At 46.3% G+C, this 19,573-nt stretch overlaps 1 protein-coding gene across 1 annotated transcript in view; it reads left to right on the top strand.

Annotated features, from left to right (window-relative positions):
- The window catches only part of LOC143295393 (uncharacterized), a 233,347-nt gene that overhangs the window by 106,806 nt on the left and 106,968 nt on the right, over positions 1–19,573 (top strand). Inside the window, exon 3 of the mRNA XM_076607065.1 lies at positions 16,024–16,233. Within this exon, the coding sequence (XP_076463180.1) occupies positions 16,024–16,233 (210 nt within the window). The remainder of the gene's footprint in view (positions 1–16,023; positions 16,234–19,573) is intronic.

Genomic DNA, 19,573 nt, shown 5'->3' with positions numbered 1-19,573 from the left:
AGAGAGAGAGAGAGAGAGCGGCCGTAAGTCTAGCATGAAAGGTAGAGCACGATGCTTTGCAGATCAAACGAATATTGGCATCAGTTCCAAACCAACATTGCGCAAATTTCTTCAAAACGGAACAGAGTATCTGTGGGCTTTTCCAAATGCAACAGACTGATCAACACGCTAGACGCCACGTTCCTGGCATCAGAGATCTTTTCCCACCCACCCCTCTTGCGGCCAATCAGTGGCAGTCTGTGTGTGTGTGTGTGTGTGTGTGTGTGTGTGTGTGTGTGCGCGCGCGTGTGTGTGTCTGTGTGTTTGAGTGTGTGTGTGCGTGCGCGAGTGTGTAAGTGTACACATGTGTCAGGAGAGCTCTGTGCACGTGTATGTGTGTGTGTGTGTGTGTGAGGGGTGTTTATGTATGTGTGTGTGTGTGTGTGTAGAGGATGAGGTGCAGGCATGCATACACACACATACCTCATCCTCTACCCCCGCCCCCCCCCCCCCCCGCCCCCCCCACACACACATACACACGTGCACAGAACTCTCCTGACACTTGTGTACACTTACACCCTCGCGCATGCACAAACGCACTCAAACACACAGACCCACACATACACACAAACACACACATACACACACGCACAGAGGCTGCCACTGATTGGCCGCAGGAGGGATGGGAAAAGATCTCTGATGCCAAGAACGTGGCGTCTGGTGTGTTGCTCAGTCTATTGTATTTGGAAAAGCCCACAGAGACTCTGTTCCGTTTTGAAGAAATTTGCGCAATGTTGGTTTGGAAATGATGCCGATATTTGTTTGATTTGCAAAGCATCGTGCTCTACCTTTCATGCTAGACTTACGGCCGCTCCCTCTCTCTTCTTTACTGTTTTCTTCTATGTGTAGCGTCACTTCCGCATCAGTTTTGCTCTCTGGCCATTCCCGACAATGTCTTCCTAGAGTGGGTGAAATGGCTGTGTTGAGTAGATGGTTGAGGTTTTTGGGGTTTTTCTCCCATTCTTTTGTTTCTTTCAGGTCTTGTAGTCGGCATACTAGCTGGATTGTGTCTTCTGCTTGCCTCATCCATGATCTTCCTCGTCCTAGACGGCTGCCTTTTGGTTCTTTGACTGCGTCATGCAGTGGGTTTTGAGGGTTTTCTAATGCTTTGAAATAGGTCTTAACCTGTTCTAACTTGTTTCTGGCCTGCACTGAAGGAAGGTCAAGCAGGTATCTCATGGTTTCCGTGGGCGTGTCTTTTGTTGTTCCAAGGATCAGCCTCATAGCTTCATTTTGAACTCTTTCTAATTTTAGGAGGTTGCTTTGAGATGGTGTTGTTAGCCCAAGTCCGTAGTCGATCACTGAGGACGAGTGATTGGTATAGCAGGAAGAGGTGGCGTTGTTCAATACCTTTGGTTGCCATTGCTTTTAAGACTGAAAGGTCCTTTTTGCACTTGAGAACAGTATTTTCCGTATGTTTTCTGAAGGTCAGCATCCTGTCGAACTGTATTCCTAGGTAGCGTAGGCATTCGGTTTTCTCGATCTGAATCCCGTCGAATGACACAGGTGGTGGTGATTTGCTCGCGGTTCCTTCGTTGAGGGTTCACAGCAACGTTTGGGCTTTCGCTGGATTGATGGAAGATCCTGTGTCTTTGCACCATTGAGCAATATTGTTTAGTTGTTTCTGGACGGCTTTAATTCTTTCCTGAGCATTTTTCGAAGTTTTGAAGACCAGGCCATCATCCGCAAGAGGAAGCACCCGAGCTATTCCATTGTTGTTTAAGTCTGCAAGGCCCTTCGTGTAGACATTGTATAGGACAGGAGAGAGCAGAGACCCTTGTGGTTGTCCCATGGATAGTTTAGAAGGTGCAGACATCCAGTCTCCGAGTCGTAGGACGACGGTTCTTTCCTGCTATCCATCTTGTCAGTGTGAAACTTACTCCATACCTTAAGTAGCAGCTCCATGAGGTGGGCAAACTGGACTTTATTGTAGGCATCTTCAAGGTCGATTGCTACTGCTAGTGTTTCTTTTTTTCTTTGAAATCCTTCATACACCTCTTGTGCAAAAGCAGCTGCATTTTCCCATGTGGACTTTCCTGTTCTGTAACTACCTTGATTTGAAGGGAGAATGTGCCTGTGTTCAAGATCCCTTGCAAGTTTCCTGGCTATCATGCGTTCCATGAGCTTTCCAGCAATGGTTTGCATGGTTAAGATTCGGTAGCCGCATACCTGACGATGGTCCTTTCCTGGTTTTGGTATGGGTTTTAAGAAGCTGTGTGTCCAGTCCTCTGGCACATGTCCATTGTGGAAACTGTTTTGATACAGATTGAAAAGTTTGCTTCTGTCTTCTTCCGATAGCTCCTTGATGTCCGAGTAGCGAACTTTGGGCCAGGAGCCGATTCTTTCTTGCATTTAGCTATTGCTTCGTTTAGATCATCTATTGTCAAGTCATCATCGGGTCCAGTCTGCATAAGGGTTTGGTTTAACTCCTCAAAATATTTCTTCTTTCATCATTGTTGTCTTATTTATTTACTATTTATTTTATTATTATTATTATTATTATTACTACTACTACTAGTGTGTCAGGTCAGGTCATTAGATCTGCTACTGGTAACCTGTAATCCAGTACAACCTGTTCAGGGTCGGGGTGTTGCGGGACTGGTGAGGCGGGTGGCTAGACACACTTATGGAATTAAAAACGAGATCCATAAAAGGGCGTCGGCTCAGGAGAGCCACCGACGGCCATCTAGCTCCCCCGTGCTGTGTGCATGCCACACGCAGTTGGCCCCCGGGGTGTGTCTACCCATGCATGTGAAGTCTGGATCCGGCAGAATCTGCGGAAGAAACATATCTGTTCAACGGAGAGGAAGGCGGTTACAGCAACGCACTGTGGAATGCAGAGAGCAAGATGAGACACCGAAAGGATATCTTGGTCATCTACTGCATCCGTGCTCATCCTCCAGTCGTCTCGACTTAGTCTTGCCACTGGAAATCGGTGAACCCGGACGAGAGAGTGAGGTCGACGTTGCGCAACTCCTCTTCACTTTAAACAAACTAATTGCGCAAGTCATCAGTCATCCTTAATGACCTTTCATCCTTCATCCTTTCATCACCCCCAAGTCCTGTGGCGACAGGCGAGCGACGAAACGACAGGTGTGGGTACACTGGCAGTCGCAGCCGCAGACCTGCTCGCAGGCGGCTCGGGCCATAGGGTCGTTCTTCATCGACAGGAGCAGCGATGGAGCTCGGCAGCCGTCTGAGCGTTTGAGTAGCCTTCTTTAGGAATGCACTGCTCACCTCCCTGGCATGAGGAAGGGGCTAGAAAAGGTGCCCTAAAAATTGCCTGCTCCATATCACCCTGGCCAGCATACCGCGGCTGGCGGGGACCCTACATATGCGGTCGAAACAAAGAGAAAGAAAAGAAAAAAAACAAGGATCGTTCCTCTCACCATTGGTGCTTGGAACATAAGGACTCTCCATGACAGAGATAACGCGGACAGACCCCAAAGGAGAACGGCACTAGTTGTATCCGAACTCGCCAGATACAACATCGACATCGCAGCCTTGAGTAAGACTCGGCTTGCAGGCGAAGGCGAGCTCAATGAACGGGGATCTGGTTACACCTTCTGGAGTGGACGAGGAAGCGAAGAGCGACGTGAGGCTGGCGTTGGTTTTGCAGTAAAAACAGCACTTGTCAGCAAGCTAGCTGGAATCCCAAAGGGAGTCAATGATAGGCTTATGACCATGAAACTCCCACTGGCATCTGGCCAGAAGCACCTCACCATTGTCAGTGCCTACGCCCCAACCATGACCAACCCGGATGAAGTGAAGGCGAAGTTCTACGAGGACCTTCACTCTGTCATTGCTGTTATCCCGAAAGCAGACAAGCTCATCATTCTTGGGGACTTCAGTGCTAGAGTTGGCTCTGACTACATCTCCTGGGATGGAGTGATTGGAAAGCACGGCGTGGGCCACTGCAACCCAAATGGATTGCTTTTGCTTCAGACCTGTGCAGAGCACGAACTGCTGATAGCCAACAGTTTTCTGCCTCCCTACCCGTAACAGGACGTCATGGATGCACCCTCGCTCAAAGCATTGGAATCTCATCGATTACGTCATCGTCAGGAAAAGGGATAGGCAAGATGTACGTGTAACAAAGACCATGTGCGGCGCTGAGTGTTGGACAGACCATCGCCTTGTAGTCTCGAAGCTGAATATTCGAATCCAACCCAAGAGACGCCCCCAAGGCCAGAAGGCTCCAAAACGGCTCAACATCGCTAAGCTGAAAAACATCACCATCAAACAGGAGCTGCTGGAAGATCGTCTGGAATCCGCCTCTCTGGACAACCAGAATGTGGAGTCTGACTGGAGGACCCTGCGCGAGCTGATCTATAGTACAGCTTCAGAGACCCTTGGACCCATGACCAGAAAGCACAAAGACTGGTTTGATGAAAACTGTGATGAAATCAAGCAGCTTCTGGATGAGAAACGCCGTCTGCATCAGGCCTACCTGAGCAACCCAAAGTCCACATCAAAAAAGGATGCGTACAATGCCATCCGCAGGACTGTTCAGCAAAAGTTACGTCAGATGCAGGATAAGTGGCTGAGTTGCAAAGCTGATGAGATCCAGGGATATGCTGACAGGCACGATATGAAGAGGTTCTATGATGCCTTAAAAGAAATCTACGGCCCCACATCCTCAGGATCATCCCCCCTCCTCAGTGCAGATGGGAATACCTTGATCACCGAGAAGGAGAAAATTCTCGAACGCTGGGCTGAGCACTTCAACAGTGTCCTAAATCGCCCTTCCTCCATAAATGATGAAGCCATAGACCGTCTCCCACAAGTCCCCATCAACGAAGCACTGGACGATCCGCCAACACTTCTTGAGACCCAGAAAGCAATCCGTCTGCTATCCAGTGGCAAAGCACCTGGCTCAGACTCCATACCAGCAGAGGTCTACAAGGATGGAGGCACTGTGCTGACTGAGAAGCTCCATCAGCTGTACTCACTCATGTGGAAAGAAGAGACGATCCCCCAGGATTTCAAAGATGCATCTATCGTTCACTTGTACAAGCGAAAGGGGAACCGGCAAGCCTGTGATAACCATCGGTGCATTTCCTTGCTCTCCATCGCAGGCAAGATACTCGACAGGATCTACTAAACCACCTCACAGCGCACCTTGACCAAGGCCATTTGCCTGAGAGGCAATGTGGATTTCGGAAAGAGCGCGGAACCACCGACGTGGTGTTTGCTGCAAGGCAGCTGCAAGAGAAATGTCAGGAGCAAAATGCTGATCTGTTCTCCACCTATGTCGACCTCACTAAGGCCTTCGACACCGTGAGTAGAGAGGGACTGTGGAAAATCATGGCCAAGTACGGACGCCCTCGGAAATTTATTTCCTTGGTCAGCCAATTCCATGAAGGCATGCATGCTCGAGTCCAGGACAATGGCGAAACATCTGCTCCTTTTCCTGTGACAAATGGTGTCAAGCAAGGCTGTGTCCTGGCGCCAACACTGTTCAGCCTCATGTTCTCTGCAATGCTTACTGATGCCTTCAGAGATGGCGATGTTGGAATCGGCCTAAAGTACCGAACAGATGGCAAGCTGTTTAACCTCAGAAGGCTTCAAGCAAAAACGAAGGTCATAACAGACATCATCAGAGACTTTTTGTTTGCTGATGATTGTGCCCTCAAAGTTGGATCTGAAGTTGACATGCAACTCAGCGTTGACAAGTTTGCCACTGCCAGCAGGAACTTCGGCCTTACCATCAGCACGAGTAAAACTGAAGTTCTCCATCAGCCAGCCCCAGGCAAACCCCACGTTGAGCCCAACATCACAGTCAACGGTCAGACACTCAGTGCGGTGGAGCGGTTCACATACCTTGGCAGCACACTGTCACGAAATGCGACCATCGACGATGAAGTGAACGTCAGGATTGCAAGAGCAAGCGCAGTCTTTGGCAGACTCTATGCAAATTTCTGGAACAGAAGAGGCATTGGTCTTGAGACCAAGCTAAAGGTCTACAGAGCAGTAGTTCTCCCCACACTACTGTACGCCTGCGAAACTTGGACAGTGTACCAACGACACGCCAAGAAGCTGAACCACTTCCACACAACATGCCTCAGGAAGCTACTGAACATCAAGTAGCAAGACAGGACCCCAGACACGGAGGTGCTTGCAAAAGCCACCCTTCCCAGCATCTTCACCATCCTGATGCAGTCCCAGCTTCGCTGGGCTGGACACGTGGCGCGCATGCCAGACCATCGGCTGCCCAAAAGGCTCTTCTATGGCGAGCTGCAACAAGGGAAGAGATCACACAGAGGTCAGAAGAAGCGCTTCAGAGATACTCTGAAAGCGTTTGATATCATCCCTGACTCCTGGGAGGAATCTGCAGTGGACCGTGACAAATGGCGCGCTGCTGTGCACAAAGGCGCCAAGTTGTGCGATGCCAACAGGACTGCTGCAGCTGTTCAGAAGAGGCAGGCCAGAAAGTCACAGGCAAACAAGCTCCCTGACAATGATATTGTCTGTCTTTGTCTGCCCCAACTGTCAGCGAACATTTCGTCCGCAGATTGGACTATTCAGCCATCTGCACATTCACAGATAGATTCATGAGCATCCCCCCACCCCACCACCACCCTCCCCCCATCTCCCAGCTGGATGACAACGATGGTCATCATCGATCTCGATGGACACACACACACCACCACCACTACTACTACTCTTTTTTATTTATTTATTTTTTTTAAAATTAATGTACGCTTATAGTTGACTTCATCAAGGTTTTGCGCCTTATACAATATCATTAGTAGTAGTGGTAGTTTTTTAAAATGTATTTATCTATTATTTATTCACCCCCCTTTTTTTCTTTTTTTTTTCTCAAGGCCTGACTAAGCGCGTTGGGTTACGCTGCTGGTCAGGCATCTGCTTGGCAGATATGGTGTATCGTATATGGATTTGTCCGAACGCAGTGACGCCTCCTTGAGCTACTGAAACTGAAACTCATATCTGTGAAACTGTATGTTTGTTACGTATCTCTTATGCATGTGTGTGTATGTGTCTGTGTGTTTTACATTTATTTGCTTATTTGTTTATTTATTATCATTATTGTCTTTTTATTTTATGTTTTTATTAATTATTATTATTATCATATTAATGTTTTAATAATTTTTTTTCTTTTTTTTTCTTTTTCCTTTTCTTTTTTTTTTTTTTTTTTTTTTTTTTTTAAATTTAGATATTCATTTCCTTCCTTTTTTTTCTCTCAAGGCCTGAACTTTAATCAAAGTACCTCGAAGCATGAAAAAAGCTGTTAAAATCCAAAACAAAGAAGGGTAACTTTGTTTAAAACTGAAAAACCCCCACAATGTTTCATATTCGGACCGCTTGCTCCAAATATGAAACATGTCTGTGCTAAATATGAAACAGTTTCATATGAGGACCATGTGCGACTAATGTGGCAAAAGTCAGTGCCTAATGCGAAACAACAATAATGCCTTTCAACCGAACTGATAAACGAAGAACTGAAAAACAAGGCAAAAAAACTACACAATAGAAAACTAATAGCACTTCCTTTTAAGATGTCACTTCGAAATAAACACACACACACACACACACACACACACACACAATTTAACCCAAATTGTCTTCGCACGTCACACGTTTAGAAGCAATCTGGGAGTAAAAAAGTGAATAAGCCAGCCGTGTGACGTAAAACAGTATACAGCACAATACGTAAGCGCCATAAAACACGTCTTCTTCGCTGGCTCCTTTTATGGAACACCGTTCTTAACATAAAACAGTGTTTCATAATTTCATATAGGACCATTACGTGTTTCATATCAGGAATAATGTAGGCTCCCCACTTCCATGCCTGCTCTTCCAAAAAGAAATTAAGTTCTGCTTCAATGCTGTCAACTTCCTTGTTTCCAAGTGACTGGACTGTATTGTTGTGATATTCTTTAAGAAATGCTTGCAATATGTACAGAATGATGTCAAAGATAATTACACAAGTGAGTCAAAATTATTAACACGAAACGAAATTTCAAATGTTACTTTCCGCTTCACAGTTGTATCTGCTATCGCCATCTCGGATACGGACAAATGGTCACTGGAGATATCTCTTGTTAACTCTACTGCTGGATTTCCGAAACTTTGTCCCTTTACATTGTTTTTAACGGTGTTTCATAAAAGGTACTGTTTCATATTTGGTGCTTCTCTCCTAAAGAGAATTGAAGCTCTAGCTGGAAGAGTGTAGACCATGGCCCATTGTGATGGGGATATAGTTAATATGAAGGAGGAAAGGAGAGAAAAGAGCGACAGCAAGACAGATAGAGAAAGAGACGGTTCAGGCAAGACCATTCGTCACGCAGCCATGCGACACATGTAAGCCTGACACGAGTGACCCCCCAATCAACTCTACACCCAGTCCCCATCATGCCAAATCCTCCTTCCCCTTCCCTCTGCTCTCCAATTCATACCTGTTGCCCCCTTCCTCACTCTCCATGGTCTGCCCCCAACCCATACCCCCTTCTCCCCGTTACTTTGACAGAACATTGTAAATGAACAATTAATGTTCACATGGGGACACAAATAAACATTACCAGTGTCCTGAAGTTACCGCTGGTGATTTATAAACGTGACCAAATAATAATAATGACGATGATGATGATAATAATGATATAAGTATAGTATATATAATCTGATAATAACTATATATATATATATATATATATATATATATATATATATATATATATATATATATATGCATCATAGTGCCTAGCTTAGCTCAGAGACCAAACTCTAATCGCTTTGGAAGCACCGAGTCATTTCCACAACAGGACGCCGACTCATGTGTCACTCAGTCAGGTTTCAGTCACACACACATACACACACACGCGCGCGCACGCGCACGCGCACGCACACACACACACACACACACACGCACGGACGCACGCATGCACGCACACACACACACACACACACACACACACACACACACAAACACACACACACAGATTGAAGAAATTCATCTGAGAGATATATCGATATATATTTATCGAAAGGCAGCTTTGATGTTTCAACGTTTGTAACTGGAATATAATGGCATACGTAACTGAATGACACAACATTTCAAAGTATTATATATTTTCAAAATATCAAACTAATAATCTTAAGGCATCTCTCTCTCTCTCTCTCTCTCTCTCTCTCTCTCTCTCTCTCTCTCTCTCTCTCTCTCCTTGGAGACGAACGACTGAAAAAAAGGCAAATTACCTCCTGGCACATGTACTTTTAAGCTAATGACAATGTGCCAAAGTGTCGCAAATCTGTTATTAGTTTATGTTGTTTCAATTCTGGTTTTGTTTTTTGTTTTTTCTGTTTCATCTATTTGCACCATTTTGTTCTGATTTGTGCCTACTATGTCACCAGAGCTTTTCAGTTAATGACATTAAACATTTCAGTGTTCAGTGTTCTCTCTCTCTCTCTCTCTCTCTCTCTCTCTCAGTTCCTCTCTTTCTTTCCTTTAGATGCCCATATATTTATGTAATGTATTTTTGATAAATACCTCCCGAGGGTCTGGAGCTTACGTTTGTAACTGAATCGAATATTCTCCCACTCAATCTGCCCTTCCTCACCCAACACACACACACACACACGCACGCACGCACGCACGCACACACGCACGCACGCACGCACGCACGCACGCACGCACACACACACACACACACACACACACACACACACACACACACACACACACACACACGCACACGGTTATTTCGACGCTTTGAACAAAATGACCTGGGTCAGATCTCACAAGGGGCGGACGTGGACGCTCCGTGCATGTTGATAACTCTTGACTAACCCACCGACACATACACATACCCGCACACATACACACACGCACGCACGCACGCACACGCGGACACACACATACCACACACACATACACATGCGCACACATACACATGTACACACACACGCGCGCACACACACACACACACACACACTCTCTCTCTCTCTCTGTCTTTCTCTCTCTCTCTCTTTCTGTCTTTCTCTCTCTCTCTCTCTCTCTCTCTCTCTCTCTCACACACACACACACACACAGAGCGAGAGAGAGAGAGAGAGAGAGAGAGAGAGAGAGAGAGAGATTGTTTATTGTTCAGCCCCCTTTGAAGGGAGACTATTTTCACGAAGGAGCTTTTTTGTGTGAGCAGTCATAGACTCTGTTATGACGTAACTTACGCCAGAGAAGCGGCCATGGCCGGTTCGTGGGACGGGTAGAGACACAGGGGAAGACGGGTGGCTGTTTTTCAGCAGCGGCAGATAACGGAAATTGAGATTTGGACAATGGGAGTGTTGTTGACGTCCACACAGTGAGTTAGCGATGAAGATGGCTGCGTGGTGGTCTGACCCACAGCCGTACCAAGAGAAATGGACAAGTTGTGTACGTGTAGTGGGGGGCCAGAGACTTGCATGGCTCTACCGTTCAGAACCCACATTTTTCTCCTTTTTTCTTTTAGCTGGGGAATGGAAATGAGGGTTGGAGGCTGTCTGTGCCTGTACGTCTGTATGTCTGTCTGCTTGTGTCTCTCAGTTCCTCTCCCCTCCCCCATATATCCCTCCCCATTCTTCCTCTCTGTCTCTGCCCCCCCCCCCCCTCTCTCTCTCCTCCCCCTTCACTATCACTTTGTCCCCGGCATTGTGTCCTCTCTCTTCCCTTCCCCATCAGTCAACTCCATTGTGAAACATTGATGTGCCATGCCCGCCAAGATGTCTAAGACGTCGGTGAAGCGGAATCAGAATGTTTCTTGGGAGAAATTTGGAGAGAGAGAGAGCAGGGACACAGGGGGTGGGGGTGGGCGGGAGGGGGTGGGGCGGAGAGAAAGAGAAAGCGAGGAGAGGAGGAGAGAAAGGGGAGAAGTGGAGAGAGAAAGGGGGGAGAGAGAGAGAGGGGAGATGAACGGAGTAAGAAGGGGGAGGGGGTGGTGGTGAGGGCAGAGCAGGGAGTGAAGAACAGAGAAAGAGAGGGAGGGGGGAGGGAGGGAGTGGTGAGGGCAGAGCAGGGAGTGAAGAGAAACAGAGAAAGAGAGAGAGGGGAGGGGTGCTGAGAGCAGAGCCTGAAGTGAAGAGAAACAAAGAGAGAGAGGGGAGGGGGGTGAGGGCAGAGGAGGGAGTGAGGAGAAACAGAGAAAGAGAGAGAGGGGGGGTGAGGGCAGAGCAGGGAGTGAAGAGGAACAGAGAAAGAGAGAGAGGGGAGGGGTGCTGAGAGCAGAGCCTGAAGTGAAGAGAAACAAAGAGAGAGAGGGGAGGGGGGATGAGGGCAGAGCAGGGAGTGAAGAGAAACAAAGAGAGAGAGGGGAGGGGGGATGAGGGAAGAGCAGGGAGTGAAGAGAAACAGAGAAAGAGAGAGAGGGGAGGGGTGCTGAGAGCAGAGCCTGAAGTGAAGAGAAACAAAGAGAGAGAGGGGAGGGGGGTGAGGGCAGAGGAGGGAGTGAGGAGAAACAGAGAAAGAGAGAGAGGGGAGGTGGGGGGGTGAGGGCAGAGCAGGGAGTGAAGAAGAACAGAGAAAGAGAGAGAGGGGAGGGGTGCTGAGAGCAGAGCCTGAAGTGAAGAGAAACAAAGAGAGAGAGGGGAGGGGTGCTGAGGGCAGAGCAGGAAGTGAAGAGAAACAAAGAGAGAGAGAGGGGGGGGGTGAGAGCAGAGCAGGAAGTGAAGAGAAACAAAGAGAGAGAGGGGAGGGGGGGGGGTGAGAGCAGAGCAGGGAGTGAAGAGAAACAAAGAGAGAGAGGGGAGGGGGGGTGAGGGCAGAGCAGGGAGTGAAGAGGAACAGAGAAAGAGAGAGAGGGGAGGGGGGGTGAGGGCAGAGCAGGGAGTGAAGAGAAACAGAGAAAGAGAGAGAGGGGAGGGGGATGAGGGCAGAGCAGGGAGTGAGGAGAAACAGAGAAAGAGAGAGGGGAGGGGGGTGAGGGCAGAGCAGGGAGTGAAGAGAAACAAAGAGAGAGAGGGGAGGGGGGGTGAGGGCAGAGCAGGGAGTGAAGAGAAACAAAGAGAGAGAGGGGGGGGGGGTGAGGGCAGAGCAGGGAGTGAAGAGAAACAGAGAAAGAGAGAGGGGAGGGGGGTGAGGGCAGAGCAGGGAGTGAAGAGGAACAGAGAAAGAGAGAGAGGGGAGGGGGGATGAGGGCAGAGCAGGGAGTGAAGAGGAACAGAGAAAGAGAGAGAGGGGAGGGGGGGTGAGGGCAGAGCAGGGAGTGAAGAGAAACAGAGAAAGAGAGAGAGGGGAGGGGGGTGAGGGCAGAGCAGGGAGTGAGGAGAAACAGAGAAAGAGAGAGAGGGGAGGGGGGGTGAGGGCAGAGCAGGGAGTGAGGAGAAACAGAGAAAGAGAGAGAGGGGAGGGGGGGTGAGGGCAGAGCAGGGAGTGAGGAGAAACAGAGAAAGAGAGAGAGGGGAGGGGGGGTGAGGGCAGAGCAGGGAGTGAGGAGAAACAGAGAAAGAGAGAGAGGGGAGGGGGAAAGAACAGAGGACGAGACAGAGACAGCGACCGGGTGTCTATTTTTGCATTTATTTGTTATGTTCCATAGTTACGTTGAGACCTCGATATCTTTTGAGAACTTTTGTAAAGCTGGCTTTACTTTATTGAATCTACATTTATATACATACTATAGATTTAGCTATCAATAAAATGTTAGTAACACCCACTAGTTTTTATTTTGTTTTGTCCCAAAAGCATTAAGAGTAAGGCTGTGACAATGTAAACACTTTTCCTTTAAATGTCTTTCAATTCTGTTTTAAAAAGTTGTACATGATTACACTCCCATAGATAATGTAGAATTGTCTTTTTTAAAGTTTGCAGATATTACACTTCTTATCTGGTAGTAGGCCTGCTCCCATTTTCACCAGAACATAATTTGTTACAAGAATGTGACGATTAATGTTCATCTGGAACCATCTTAATCATATTTCTTGGATTTTTCTTGTAATGAAATATTCTTCCATTCAAGTTTGTTTTTTTTTTAAATCACGTCCCGGTTTTTACAGGGGTTTGGTAGTTCTGGTTTCCAATAAGGATATCGTAGAAATACTTCGTTCCTCTTAGAGCTTTTATCATAGCAGTATATGCTTATATGCTGTATTAAACTGGGTCCATTCTGATCGTTGTTTTCCAGTGTTGTATTGAGCTTACAAAAATAGTTCAACACTGGGACTCGAGTATCAATTTTGTCTTGGAATATATAAATGCATGTATTCAAAAACATTCCATTCTATTTCACAAGACCTTTTACATAATAAATATTTATTCTTACCCAGTCTTCGAAATGCATTTTCAGTTTCTTAAATTAAGGAGGTGTCATTGGGTTCGGACAAATCCATATGCGCTACCTCACATCTTGCTAGGCAGATGCCTGACCGGCAGCATAACCCAATGAGCTTATTCAGGCCTTGGGTGCTTGCATGTGGTGTGTGTGTGTGTGTGTGTGTGTGTGTGTGTGTGTGTGTGTGTGTGTGTGTGTGTGTACCTATCAGAGTATTCAGTTTGATTGCCCGGAAAAGTTCACCTCACTTATTGTTTCATTCCATTACAGCATGCAGGAGGGTGCAAGAGAACGGAGATACCTCTGACCCATTCCCATTGAAAATCGAAGTGAAGCAGGAATAGGTTTTAACCCCCACCTTTTTTCCGTTCTGTTTGCTGCAATGCTGATTGATGCATTCCAGGACTGTGACAAGGGGGTATACATCCAGTTTCATTCAGATGGCAAACTCTTTAACCTTCGACGACTCGAGGCCAAGACTAAAGTTTTGAGGCCCTTCTCAGAGAGTTCCTCTTTGTTGATGACTGTGCACTAGCCGCGTACTCCCATGAAGACACTTAGCAAGAGCCTGCCAACGCTTTGGACTTTCGATCAGTCTTGGTAAGACCGAGCCTTCACCGTCCGGAGCTGCCAGTGCTCCACCACCACCTGTCGTCATCAAAACTGTGGACAAGTTCTGCTATTTGGGCAGCACTGTAAGCAGCAACGGATCTCTGGATGAAAAAGTGATGTTGCGCATCTCAAAGGCCAGCTCTTTCTTTGGCAGACTCTCGAAGAGTCTGTGGTAAGACCGTGGCATCAACTTGCGCACAAAGGTCGCCTTGTTCAGAGCTGTGGTTCTGAGTTCTCTCCTCTACTGTTTTGAGACTTGGACCTCGTACCGCCGATACATCCAATAACTCGAACAGTTCCATCAACGATGCTTTTGCAAGATCTGCAGCATCGAATGGCAAGACAAGAGTGCCGAACCCACAGGTCCAAAAGAAGTGTGGCCTACCCAACATTCAGTGTGTACTCATAAAAATCCAACTCCGATGGACAGGACACGTTCATATGGAGGACGGCAGGAAGGCCTCTCAAGAGATAAACGACACTTGAAGGCCAACTTCAGAGACTGCAACATCGACACTGCTTTCTGGGAAGATGTCGCCCTTGACAGAACACAGTAGAAGCAACGGTGTACCCAGGGCACAAAGACATTCGAGTGCAACAGAGAAAGCCGCCATCCAGGAAGGGAGGAAGGAATCTGAAAAAAAACGGGGCCCATCCTTGCAGGACTCCATTTCATGCAGCATCTGTGGACGACCTTGTGCCTCAGCTATTGGTCTTCATTCCCACATGAGGACCCAAATCAGCAGATGACCTGCCTTCCTACTCATCCGTCGGACACGGCGGGAGAACCCAGAGAGAGAGACCTATCAGAGTGGATTTATCCTACAGATTTGGCCAGATGACAACACTGTCGTTGCATGGGTTCTGTTTCAGTGCGCCAAGTGTGTGTTACAGGCGGGACCTCGGTTTATTGTCTCATCCAAATGACTCGACCTCCAATTTGATATTCGTTAAACTTGAGGGAAAGGGCGAGAACGGGAATCGAACCCAGTATAATGAAGATTAAGAAAAATATGTTGATATTTTTTCACATTTAAAATCGTATTTCAGACGGGAAAATAGCTATCACAAATGGCATATATCAAATCAAGGAAAATTTCGACAGAGAACATTTGGTTTCAATCCAAACAAAAGATGGTTTCAACCTGGAACATCCACAGATTCGCCTTGTCCTTTTTGTGTGCATTTTGGGTTGATGAAAGATATTTCCTATGTCAGTGCAAGTCATGTGGTGAATTAAGGGGAAAAAATTGTGCATTTTCAAATATTGGATATAGCTAAAAGACTCGACCTCGTTGCTGCTTTATCGCCTGTTAATATATTTATACTACAGTCAATAAACTGACTGCAGAAGCACAAACGTTAAGACATATCTTTATTAATGATAGCAATACCAGAAATAACAAAGAAGGTAATCATGTATAATACGTATTTTGTGTGTGTTCTGATGTTAAAGTAGATATTGTTAAACTACACAATATCACTATAGAATGGACAGTCGGGTTTTACTATTGTTCCCTTTTTTGTGTGTGTTTGTGTGTGAGGATGTATTCAGGTACTTCTTGGACGAGCAGAATAATCATGTTCTGCTGTTACTTGGGTTAAGCAAAATAACACGTCACCCCCTTGTCGGTAGATCCTTACAGGTAATGACAATAAAATGTCAGTGTGTGTGTGTGTGTGTGTGTGTGTGTGTGTGTGTGTGTGTGTGTGTGTGTGTGTGTCCATCATCAAAAGTGACAGTCTTAATTTGCTTCTGTCCGTCAGACAGAGAGACAGACAAAGAGGCAAAATGAACAGAGATACAGACATACAAAGACGCATAATAAACAGAGAGTAAGACGCAAAGAGAAGTTGGGAGGGGTGGGGGTGGGGGCGACGGGAGGAGGGGTATGAAAGGGGGAATAAACGTGTTCGACGGACAGTGTGGAGGCCAGTGTGGGGATGGGTGAATTCAGTGTACGAGTGAGTCACAAACTCACCGACTTAATAGAGAGAGAGTGGGGGGTAAAAGAGACTCACATACACACTCGAAGAACAGATAACTACACATTCTTACTAAACCATCTAAATATTTATTTTCCTCTCTCTTCTCTATTGTTTTCCCCTCCACCAGAAAACATCGCCTTCAACCAGCCGTGCAACGTCTCCGCGGGAAAGGATTTAACAGCCAGCCTTGCTGTCGACGGTGACAGGAGTAACCACGGTGACAGGGCCAACAGCACGTGCTTGTTCACACCTCCTGATCTGAAATACGTGGACTGGACGGTGGACCTGGGCTCGGTACGCAGCGTCAACGACGTGTTTCTGGTGTTCAGAGATGCAGGTGCGTGAGCGATAGCGATTTTGTGATGTCGTCATCATCATTGACATACGGCCGTGGTGTCGGAATGAATGTTGTCATTATCTTCGTCGACATCATCCACAAACGGGTACACATAGTGTCTGAAGGAATGTCGTCATTATCGTCATCGTCATTTTTGTGCATCCAGGTGCAATGTTCTTACGAATGTCGTTGTCGTCAACATCATCATCGTCGTGTATGTACAGGTATAATGTACGTAACATGTGTCACTGTAGTCATCATAACCATAATTATCATCGTCAACGGCAGTTTTTTGTTTGGTAGGTTGGTTTTTGTTTTTCTTTACATCAGCGAGAACATTAATCGAAACAGCAACACACACACGCGCGCGCGCGCGCGCACGCACGCACGCACGCACGCACACACGCACGCACGCATGCACACACGCACACACGCACGCACACACACATACACACACACACAAACACACACACACACACACACACACACACACACACACACACACGCACTGCGTATTTAATAATGTAAACTGTATAGAAATGGCACTCCAACAGGGGACTATTCATATTTGTATTGTATTGCGTTGAATTGTTTTCCGAATTTTTTTTTTTTTTTTTTTTTTTTTTTTGTTCTTGTTGGGCCTCCATGCTCATATTTTATCCACACTTTCTTTTTCCCCCTTTTTCAGGTCTTCAGCCTCCTTTTAAAAAAATTCTTTCCTTTCTTTTTTTTTCTTCTAAACTTATACATTTGTGCATTTACTTTGTTTCTTGCTTTTTTCCATTTAATTACATTTAATTACACGCACAATTCTTTGTCTGCTGCTACATTCATGGACATCGCCATATGTGCACAATTTCAGTGTTGATCGAGTTTGTGTTTTTCCATTGCTCTGTTGTCTTTTGTGACTGTTTACCTGTTTGTCCACCATTCTCGCCTCACTCCCAAGTCATCACTTACTGTGGACTAAACATACATTAAAGAAGGAAGAAAATCAACATGATATATGGTAGACTGACGTACAGACAAGTGTGCAGATGAATAAGCAATATGACCCCCCCACCCACCCACCCACTCACACACACACACACACACAGCCACACCCGGGTTCGTCTGTCACACTCCCAGCGTCGGCAGTCCGCAAGGAACTATCGATGTTAGGTCGTTAAGAGGCCACACACCACAGTAGACCCTGCACTGCTGCTGAGTCACTTCGGTGGTGTTCAGTGGTGCCTGTTCTGATTTTACGCACTTAGGACACCATCTACTAAGCCCCCTACTGACGACAATGATGGCTTAGTCGCGGAGCCAGACTGAGAGAGCGTCCCTTCCAGAGTGGAGCCCACCACCACGTCCCTCCAACAACAGCTCTCCATGAATCTGCCGACACTGAAGGCATTGACAGGACTCACCCCAAGCACGGGAGTGGAGGGGTATCGAAACTGTGGTCACCATGAGAGCAGGGCATGAAAAGCCACAGACTTCGGGACTGTTTTTTTTGTTTATATTGATGATGATGACGGAGGAGGAGGATGACGATGACGATCTTGCTGTGGAGGTCCATTTTGGTTTGGGAGTACGTGACAAGGCTGTACTCTACGTTTCCAGTCGTAATGATATCCCGGCGTCAACCAGGCCCGAGAGATACAGACACTTGTAATGTTGGTCAGGTAATTAGAGCAACACACCCAAAGATGCATCCGTGAAGTAGATGATACTTTACTGTTTGGTCCCAGTCTCCCCATTTAAGCCCATAGCACACTCAACTCTGGGTTGGAGCCGCTGGGATTCGAACCCGCGTCCTCCCAGCCGTCAGTCCGCGACGCTAATCACTTCGCCACGGCGGCTGGTAATGACCAGGTTTCTGTCTTTTTCAAATATAAATTGTACAGGCAGAGCAGACTTTGTCTTTTCAACTATACTGATGCACATTTTGCCAATTGATATTACATGATTATTGTATTGTGTATCTGCCCTGAATACAATCACCGTATTTTCATGCCAAGCAATATGTCAGAAACATATAATGACAAATCAACGTTGGTTTCCATATAAATGTTTTGCTCTGTGTGTTTCCAAAATATGTTTACAACTTTACAGCCATTGAAAAACTTCAATAAAATCCACCGCTACCGTGTCACGACATTACAAACATTTTTATTCCTTTACTTTCTTTTTGTTGAACATGTTTGTAGGGTATATATATACAGCATGTGATGTGAGACAAGAGACAGCAGGTGATGTGAGACAAGAAAATGAATAGAAAAACGAAACAACCGGAGCAAAATGCGATGAGAAATTAGGGGTGGATGTAGCAACGAGCGGCAGAGTAATTAACTCGATGATTGTGGCCGTCAAATTGATGAAGATGAAGAATGCAGAGATGAGTAAAATTACCAGTGAGTTCACTTCACAAATTGATGAAGATGAAGAATGCAGAGATGAGTAAAGTTACCAGTGAGTTCACTGCACAAATTGATGAAGATGAAGAATGCAGAGATGAGTCAAGTTACCAGTGAGTTCACTGCACAAATTGATGAAGATGAAGAATGCAGAGATGAGTAAAGTTACCAGTGAGTTCACTGCACAAATTGATGAAGATGAAGAATGCAGAGATGAGTAAAATTACCAGTGAGTTCACTGCACAAATTGATGAAGATGAAGAATGCAGAGATGAGTCAAGTTACCAGTGAGTTCACTGCACAAATTGATGAAGATGAAGAATGCAGAGATGAAGTTACCAGTGAGTTCACTGCACCAATGTTTGTGGATGGGGTGGAGTGGGGCGAAAGACTGATAGTGGGGAAGAAGGAAACACGAGGGAGAGGTTTCAGACAGCAGTAATGCGCTAAAGAAGCAGTAATCATCAGTGATCGTGTTATGCACGAGCTCGATCGCGTGCAATGTGTGCACGGCATCCACGTGCGTTTGTCATCAGTGGTGACGTAAGCAAACACCTTTTGGCCTGTATCTTGATATCACGCAATCTGCGCTGGCCATTCATGAAGTTGCTTTCGTCAGCAATCACTGCAACAAATGCATCTGTGATATCTTTAACATATATATGTCATTAACGTAGAGAGATAGTAACCAGCACAAGAAGTTTGTAACAAAAGCATGTGTGGTGCTCCTAACAGCTGCCTGCCTCATATACTGAAAGCGGTACATTAGCATCTCCCCAACACGTGTGCTTACACCTGTCAGTAAACATGAGAAAACTAATGGTAACTAACATATCTTTCTTTTATTTTAATCTGCAGTGACGCGCATACTCCAGTTAATCTAAACACGTTTCTGTCATGATTGCTGAGGAGGACACTTCAGACCTATCTCTTTGACA

This window comes from Babylonia areolata, chromosome 20, assembly GCF_041734735.1.
Source record: "Babylonia areolata isolate BAREFJ2019XMU chromosome 20, ASM4173473v1, whole genome shotgun sequence".
In the NCBI taxonomy this organism is placed as follows: domain Eukaryota; kingdom Metazoa; phylum Mollusca; class Gastropoda; order Neogastropoda; family Buccinidae; genus Babylonia; species Babylonia areolata.
The sequence above is the reverse complement of the archived record's forward strand: the minus strand, read 5'-3'. Positions and strand labels throughout refer to the sequence as shown.